Below are 9,205 nucleotides of genomic sequence, written 5' to 3'. Positions count from 1 at the left end.
ATTTATATGAGTTATTTTACCAAACATTTTATGTGTAAAAAAGAGTTTATAAATTTACCCAACTACTTTATTTTAATTTTAAAAATTATTATTTTTATAAAAATTTTATAAAAATTTTTTAATTAAAAAAATTTAGATAAAAATATTTTTATTCAATTATAAGTTATAAAAATTTATTGAACTTACAAAGATTTAATTGATTATAATAAAAAATAAAAATTTATTTAAATAGTTTAGAATTATGTAAACACTAGCGGAGCAGCATGGGTCGGTAAGGGATGGACCCTTCCTTGCCCCAAAACCTGGAGGAATACTCCGCTTCCTCGACAATCATAAAATTCGACCGCCCCATCCCTTTACTCCGGGGCCCCATCCCAGCCGGCTCCTCCGACGACCATTCATCCGGTTCATACCTCCTCGCCTTCAAAGACCTTCCTTCCTGGGCCGCTGCATACAAATCCTGCCAGTCCAAAATCATATCTCAATGTGAGGAAGGCGCCAGAATCGGGTGCGCCGTCACCGCGTCCAACAAGTGTAAACCTCCCTGGTGGCAATCTCTGGTTGGCTGGAAATCAATGGACTTAAAGGAGAGAGAGCGCTGCGAAGATCGTGAAATGGAAGGGTGTTTGGTCGCGGCCAAGGAAAAGTGCGTCGGCTTCGCTAAGGAGAAATGTACTATGCCGTTTTTGGACGCGAGAATCGCGGTGGGGGAGAGGGAGGTAAGGAACAAAGTGGTCGGGAGGATGGTACTTGTGGCGTCGATGCCGGAGGAAAGTACGTGGCACGATTTGATTGGGTTGGTTAAGTTGGGAGAATGTGAGTTTACGGTGACCAATTATAGAGCGAGTCACTTTCTGAGAGCTGGTGCCCGATTGCAAACGTGAAAGTTGCAGATTTTTTGTGGAATTTTGAAGCAGTTGCAACCTTAAACTGACAATTGGTGCTGTTGCGGATAGGCAACGCTAAGCTAAGGTATGTTCAAAGTTTGAACTTTTTTCTTTTTGGTTCAAAATGTTCAATTTGAACTTTAAACTGACAATTCTATGAGCTTTTATCTGTTTTTGACTGTTGGTTTGGGATTTGGACAGATACATTTAAATTTCGAATACTTTAAACTCTGATGAAAAACCGTTATATAATGTTATTTTCTTAAATTTACGTGCGTTGTCATTGGAAATGCTTTTGCAGACTAAAGTTCCTTCTATAAATTTTTGAAGGTTCAATTTGTCGTTGTCTATGTGGTGGTTTTTGTGATTATAAGTTTGATCTAGCTTCCAGGCAGTGGGATATGTACACACTTACCTCTTGTCTCACCTGATGGATCCTTGTTGTATGGTCTTTATACTTGTATGCTCTGGTTTTAATTTCTGTTGATGCAATTACCATCAACAAATATACAGCATAGCTTTTCCCACCAGTCCATGGGGGTAGAAAAGGGAGTGAAAAAGGTTACAGCAGCATATGCTAGTAAAATTTCTCGAAAATAACAGGAAGTGCAAAAGAATGTACATTGGTGTGGAGATTAACTCAAGACTGTCCTAATAATTTCTGTAAATGGTTTGATTCTGTAATGCATAATGGTAGTTGAGGAGAATATGAATGTTGGTCAGTTATCTGGAATTCTTTACATTCATGACTCTATGGGTAATGTATTTCATAGTAAATGATATTAAGTTCATAACTGTTTCCTTTTTACCACCATCACTGTATCAGCTCTTCTTATCGGCACAGTAGCACTGTTAATACTGCATCCACCTTTGCAACCACTTTCAATGTTATTGCTGCATTGCTATTTCATACCATCAATCGCTACAACATTGATATAATTTCATTTTGCACTTAGTTAATCACATCATCTTTAAAAAAAAAAATCCTTCATCAAATATCATGGCACAACCATCTTGCATTTATATGATTTAATTTTCCCTTTTCTGTGGGATCACTTGACACTTGGACACTTGGTCATATGTTTATAAATGGTCAATGAGTTAAGCTCCAATACAGGTCGCTCTTGTTTTGCTCCCAAGTCTCATCTGTTCCCGTTCTTTCATAGGTAATCATTGGGTGGAATAAAGAAATTTTTGGGGGCAGGGAGGACACGAGGTTGGCTATCCTACAATGCACTTCATGGTAATTCCATTATTTCCTATACTATGGTACCATAATATGAAGCCAATAGTTTGATTAAGTTATGGCTTATGACACCATCTTCATTCTTTGACTTGGTGGTGTCCAAGTATTAAATGCTATAATCCCTTATATAATTTAGATTCAAAGTGAAGGTAATTCCGTATTTTGCCATTTTCTGTGTTCTCTTCCAATTTTCTGCAATACACCCCTTATCTTCCTTTTTGTAGTTTCTTCTTCTTTATTTTTTCTTCAAATAATGATTTTTTTAAAAAAATTTGCAACATCTGTATATACACGGGCAAAGAGTCACTAGATTAGTATTACTCCTACGCATATAAGCATTATTGTGATCATGGCAGTGACACATCTGTACCTTTATAGGACTCTTGGAAATTTAGTTGGAATATACTAAATAGTTTGAGAAATTGTGTTAGATTCAACAAATTTTTTACTTTGTCTATTTTCTTTGTGGCATCATATCTCTTAAGATGGAACATTCTGATATTATGTCAGAATCAGGGTAGGTTCAGATTTGCTCAACTCCGTGAAATAATTATTATAGGGTAAAATACACTAATTTCTTAACTTTTGATCATAATTACACGCGAATCTATTAATATTCAAAATCGACAGTCCAGTTTCAAAAATTATCTTTGGTTGGACGCATAAGTCCCGTTAGTCAATCGTTATGTTTCCGTTAGCACTAATATGATGCTCCGTTCCATTCCTTAAGGGAGTGCGATCTGGTGTTCTCCACGGGAGCGTGAGATCTGGGGTGTGCGTTCAGATCTCGCGTTCTCTTGGGAAGATTTGGCATTCCATGGTTCGATTCGGTTGTGAAGTGGCTGACCAGTGTAAGGAATGTCGTTGTCCGATCTGAAAAAGGGAAAAGAGGGGAGTAAAAAAAAAAGGTATTTTAGATATTTTATATTTAGATATTAATGCCTGTCATTTGGTTAGAGTGAATTGTTTATTTTGAATATTAATAGATTTACGTATAATTATGGTCAAAAATCAAAAATCAGTTTTTGGCTTTGATGGAAACATAGATCTTCCAACGTATTGACACCCCACGATACTCAGAATTCGATTTCTTAGGTTTGTTTCTCTCCTCTCCCCCACTTCTCATCCGTGGAAGTTAAAATTGAGCTCGTAATCTCTTATGGGTCTGCTTTGGGCTTTATTTAAGCCTACTGGGTTGTATTTCGGGATCCTTGATTCAGTCTGCATTGCAAATCATGTGGGCTTTACTGTAAACCAACAAATATTTTTTCGAGATGCCAAGACACACTTTAGTTTGAACGGGTTGAACGTTTATCAGGGCAGCCATATTGTGGATGGTATCTAATTTGTTTGATGAAAGGTGAAACTTGGCATGAATTTGAATTGGTCGTCTAATTAATTGGGATTTGCAATTGATCTTGCTTTGAGGAGGTCTGGGTGAGGGAGAGTTGTGGCAGAACAGTGTCGTTACTAGATACCATACTCTTTTAGCCGGCTATGCTTTCTTTTCTAGATGAAGCGGTGGCAGACTAAAGCAAAGCCAGTAGCCAGAGAATTTGTTCCCGGTTTTTGACCGCCAAGAAAAGTTGAAATATTGCAACGCCGTGGTCGCTGGCTTTGCTTTTGTTTACGGTTATTGAGACGAGAGCCCTGAGAATGCTGGCATTTCTAGATGGAGACTAGGGGGGCGTTGGCACAGTTTGTTGGGCCTTGTGATTGTCACGTCAAGTTCACTTCTTCTTGCTTTGATTGCATTTTATCTTGGGGTCAAAATATCATTATCCAATCAATTAAAGACCGGAGGCCTAAGTATATCCGTTAAACGTTATCACCCAGTTTCAAAATTGGAAACTTGTGCCAACCACCCCCAAATTTTGACTAAGTTCTTGGAATTGTAGGAGTGAATCTGAATGGTACAATTTCTCTGAATTGAATTGAGCACTTCCTTTGAGCTTGACTTGTTGGCCTGCTTAGGTATATCTGCCACAAATTTCATTTAATTAAAGGGAGAAAAAGTAGACTTTGAAAGAAAAAAAGACAGGGATGAGCTCAGGAAGTGTTGAACTCTGCAAAATGAAAACTTCAATTTGTGGAATTTGTAAAATTTTTAGAAAAATGTGAGTTTGCGATAAATAATATCAAAGTTTACTTAATTTTTTATTAATATAAGACTTTTTATAAAAAATATTAAAATAAAAATAAGTTCGAATCAAGATAAATTTTTTTTAAGTAAAAGAATCAATGTAATAAAAATATTATATAATTAGATGAATAATAATATTACAAATCTCATATTAACAAAAGACAAGACGAGATGAGTATCGAGTTTATTAATAAAAATTTTTCTTCATTTAATAATTATGTTTTAAATATTAAAAATATGAATTTATGATAAATAATATCAAAAGAGATATTAGAATGGGTGAAAGAGCCAGAGTAACAGCTTTGCAAGGTTTTTCTTCCATGAATTCCAACATTTTAAACCAAAACATTCGTGTGGTCGTTTTGTCTCTCCCGTGATTCACACAATCTAGATTATTTAGGCATGAATTAGAAAAGTATCTGACAGGCACATGAGAGGCATGTACGGTTTCCTAAAGCCAAGGTGAGATTTCCATTTGTCCTGACAATATGGGATGGGGACGGTGCCAACGTTCTCATGCCTCCTACTCATGAAACTTGCTGGACGGGTTACGACTAATAAGCTGCAAATATTTGGAAGGGTTTAAGTTTTTTCTCGTTTCTTCTAACCTTTTCCAAATTTCTCTTGTTTTTCTGCCCTGGTTTCGTAGAGACATCCATAAGGAAATAGGCGGAAAAGAGAGTGATGCTGGAAGATTCATTTGAAAAACCAATGTCTTTACATTTATCTTTTTATTTTTTTGTTTCTTTTATACAAGTAATTCTTCAAGAAATGGCTTTTTATTTTGAGCTGAATATATTTGATTAAGTGTTATTTGTTTTTTTATGACATGATATTAAAATAGAAGATAAAAATATGACAACTTACATGACTATATCATCATCACAATGTTAACATGTCACATTATATAAACAATAAAGAGTATTTTGATAATAAAAAATTAGATTAAATATGATAAAAAATTATTGTTTTTAATTTAATTGAATTAATAAAAAATATAAAGTCGCTTTTGATGGAATTGTTAAAAAAAAAGAAATTCAGTTTTTTAATGTTGTGAGGAAAGAAAACACCGCGTCAGATGCGCGGCGCAATCCGACTAGTTTAGTCGGCTGGTCCGATACATCAATGTTGTGGTTCTAATGTAGAAATGGAAAATGCAAGGAAGTTGCCAAGGATGGCGATTACTATTATTATTATTATCAACTTGGGGCGGTCATGACGGCAGAATTCTGTAGACAAGAAATTACGAGGAAACTTCGTTTGAAGTTACAATTTCAACTGCTTTAGCATCATCATTGTACTACAAAGTTGCGCAGTCTGAGTCAACTATTCTGCTTTCCACAACGTTAAAGGCCAAGCAAAGTGGAAAACGCCGAATCGAAGTTGGACGTGACTGGCTGGCGCCTTTTGTTCTAAGGATTTCCTCCTTTTGGCCAAAAAAATGTTGGATGCCAGTATTTGTTATGGGAGGCCGGAGGTAGGCCAGTAGCCACTTTGCAGCAAAACCAGATTTCAGACTAGCGGGAATACTGGGTAGTTAAGACTGCAACTTGGCATGCAATCCAACATCGTTAATTTCTTGGGTGGAAAGTGGACCCAAATACAGCTTCTTTCTTTTTGCGAAGGATCTTTGTCAGCACTTGCTTTTATGTTTTTGGACTTCAACGCCTGTGCCTCCCTCCGTGGGAACACAGCAAAAAGGAGTCGCCCAAAGCAAAAATCTGCACCAGAATCTATATTGAATTGTTTCCTTAATAGTTTCTAGTTTATTAATCTTAAATTTAATTTTTATAACTTAAGAATATTTTTAATTTTGATGCTATGACATTTTACTGCCGAGATAAATTAATATCATATTTACTTTAATTAAGTAATAATTAATATTTCTTTCAAAATCTGGAAAATAAATTGGGGTGCGATGGAAGATGAATAAAATTCCCTTTGGATACAATTGCATATCAATTTGATATTAAATCACCTCTCCAATACCATAAAGTCAATTAAAGGGTTAGGCACTTTTCAAAAGGAAAAAAAAAAATTAGAGGGTTAGGCAATGAAGTTGAAACAAACTTAGTTTTTAATTTCTCTTGCACGCATCAAATTTCACTTGTAATATATGTCATGATATGAACCTAACTTGGTTTACCTCCATTAATTATCACATCCCAATTTCTCTCTCCTAGTGCTAGGTAGATGCTACTTTTCCTGCCCCACTTCTTTTCTTTTGGGGTTGGGGGAAGAAGGCGCTGTGGAATGACTCAAAACAGTTCCTCACCCTTTGAAGAATAGGGATGGTGGCAGCAAGTCCTGAAGGTTGGTGGTGGATCAAAACGTCTGAGCATATAAATCCTTGGAATGCAGTTACTGTCTACCTTCCCACTCAGCTTGGAGTCTTGACATATATTGGTGTGGCAGGTGCGATGGGATTTTCACACGTCCCTGACTTACAACTCTCCGATCAGTTTCGAGTCTTAACATATTAATTAATGGATACATATAAAGAAATAACAAAAAGCCATAGAACCTATCAATTTATTAAAAGAAAATAAAACAAAAAAAAAAAAGGGGAGAAAAACCGTTGATTTTCTTGCTTGTGACTTAAGTTGTCTTACATGTCACGAGTGGTCATTTTTGTGGTCCAAGTTCTTTTCAGTTAGAGGTTACAAATTAAAGTAGAAGCCAATTGCGAGGTGACTGTTGATGAAGCATGCACCAAATGCAAACAAGTCATATCAGCTTTTTCTCATAAGAAATTTCAAGCAGTTTATGCCTTGTACTACCAGAACCCAAAATTGAAGGCAAACCGCCAAAGTGGCACCTGTTACCCAGTCCATGTTACTAAATTAAAAAGAAAAAGTTTCTTAATCTCCTTGTCCCGCAAGCTGCAACCGGTGTTCATGCACTTGGAAGAGTATTCACGATTTACTGAATAGTCATTTTGAGGTAACGAAGTCACAGAATTAAGTACATTGGCAGATTTTCAACAATGGTGGCCCCCTAAAACGACTCAATGCACGGAATTTACAATTACGAGGAATACTAAAATGATAGCAAAAAGTAAAATTCCAGGCATTCACAGAGAATTGCTTGAAACTTTCCGCTTGTAAAGCAATTAAACCTAGGGCCATACGCAAAGATCCAGCTATCATTAAATATACAAGTTCAATCGGTGGGTGGGGTGGCGACGGTGTTTTCCCCCACGTAAAGGCATTTTAGGAGTCAGCGTAATACCGCGTTTCCCATTAACTTGGAACAAGTTATTTTATATTTTATATAGATGTACGAAGGTGCATATCACTTTCCATTTTTCTTTTTGGTTACGGACCGACAAATAAAAGGGCCGTCAATCATCTAACTACAACTAGCAAAATCCCGTTGGCGCATTTTGCGGCCGTCTAATGGAAGCTACGAAAGGGGTACCAATTGTACGGCTTTAAATCAGTAAAGAAACTTTTCAGAACACTTTTTGTTATGCCTTTTTGATACATTCAAACCACAAATTATTACTGAAAAATCCAATAACATGTTTGGTTTAATTTTTTTAATTTAAAAGTTAATAAAAATATTTTATAAAAAAAATTTTAAAATTAAGTTAAAACTGTTTGATATATTTACTTTTTATAAACTGTTTGATAAATAATTTACATAAATTTTAATTTTGATTAAAATTATATAAAAAATATTTAATAAATAAAAAAATTAAATCAAATAAAAAATTAAGTGTGAAAAAATAATTTTTTTTGTAATATTATGAATTGTTAAAAAGTAAAAGAAGAGTATAAAAAAATATTGGTTATTGTTTTTTAAAAATTAATTTAAAATTTATGATTTTTAAAATTGAACAAAATTAATGTTACATACAAAGAAGAAAACCCAAATTGGTATTAATAATAAATTCAATTGGGCCAAAAAAATTTTAAAACTAAGTTACTATTGATTTTTTAATTTTTATCTAATTTATTTTAATAATTATTGATATATTTGACTAATTATTTCAATTATAATCAACAAATATTCTATATACGAGAAGAAAGTTAAGAAAAATAAATATTACATAATTATCATATCAAATAATAAATTAAAAAATATAAAATAATAAAAAACTTTAAAAGTAAAAAATAAAATAAAAAATAAAATAAAAAAAATAAAATAATAATTGAGTGTAGTTTTGAATTACGAGTTCTTTTTTTCTTAATTTTTATAAGAGTGAAAAAAAATCATAAAAGGATGATTTACAGAAAGAAAAAGAAAAGAGAGATCAATAAGGAGAGAGAGAATATTTTTTTAAAGAGGATTTTTTTTTAAAAAATAATTCTTTTAAACAGTAAATAATATTTTTTTAAAAAAAAACTCCTATGAAGAGCTTTTTTTAGTTCTTTTTTGTTAATTTATTCTTTTAAAAAAATTATTTTTTTAAAAAACTTCTCATAAAATACTGTTTTTTCTAACTTCTATTTTTTTTAAAAAAAAAGTTAAAAATAAATTAAGTCTGTGGGTTTGATTAGACATATATATTTATTTATGCTAGTTATGTCAGATAAATAGCATAGAAATTGAGAGGGGGTGAGCCTAGCCAGTAGGGATGTGCAACTGCAGAGGCGGGTTTGTTGACCAGGCATTCCAACACCAAATTTATATATTAGGCATTGCTTGGCTTTAGTTGAAAGAAGTTCATTCTCTGACCCGAGAGAAAGAACAATACTCATTCTCTTCCGACTCTCTAGTTTAGGTCTTCCGATAACTAGTAAAACCCTCCAAAAACCATGTCTAGTCTTGATGAGTTTAAACTCTATGATTATGGCACGTTACTCCTCGATGTCACCACCTCCAGCCTCACCAAGGCTCAAAGGCGTTGGCGTATTGCCTGTGCGGCAATATATTCCTTCCGCGTAATGCTTTCTCTTGCTAAGGATATAATATCCAAAAGAG

General features: G+C 34.1%; 1 protein-coding gene across 2 annotated transcripts; it reads left to right on the top strand.

Annotated features, from left to right (window-relative positions):
* Positions 1-261: 261 nt before the first annotated feature.
* Positions 262-3,068, top strand: LOC110413946 (uncharacterized). Of its 2 annotated transcripts, XM_021424979.2 has the most exons (3): positions 262-972; positions 2,054-2,130; positions 2,864-3,068. In XM_021424979.2, exon 1 carries the CDS (start codon positions 279-281, stop codon positions 882-884), a length of 606 nt encoding a protein of 201 aa, XP_021280654.1. In that variant the 5' UTR covers positions 262-278; the 3' UTR covers positions 885-972; positions 2,054-2,130; positions 2,864-3,068. The 2 variants fall into 2 exon arrangements, with proteins under 2 accessions (XP_021280654.1, XP_021280653.1); XM_021424978.1 differs by lacking the exon at positions 2,864-3,068 and having other exon boundaries at positions 2,054-2,301.
* Positions 3,069-9,205: the final 6,137 nt, after the last annotated feature.

This window comes from Theobroma umbraticum, unplaced genomic scaffold, assembly GCF_002168275.2.
Source record: "Theobroma umbraticum cultivar Fairchild unplaced genomic scaffold, ASM216827v3 scaffold_4.1, whole genome shotgun sequence".
NCBI classification, from domain to species: Eukaryota; Viridiplantae; Streptophyta; class Magnoliopsida; order Malvales; family Malvaceae; genus Theobroma; species Theobroma umbraticum.
Note: the sequence above shows the minus strand (reverse complement) of the source record. Positions and strands in the feature narration are given on the sequence as shown.

Excerpts from the sequence above, each read along its gene's own strand:
- LOC110413946 (XM_021424979.2), top strand. The coding sequence starts at position 279 with ATGGACCCTTCCTTGCCCCAAAACCTGGAGGAATACTCCGCTTCCTCG.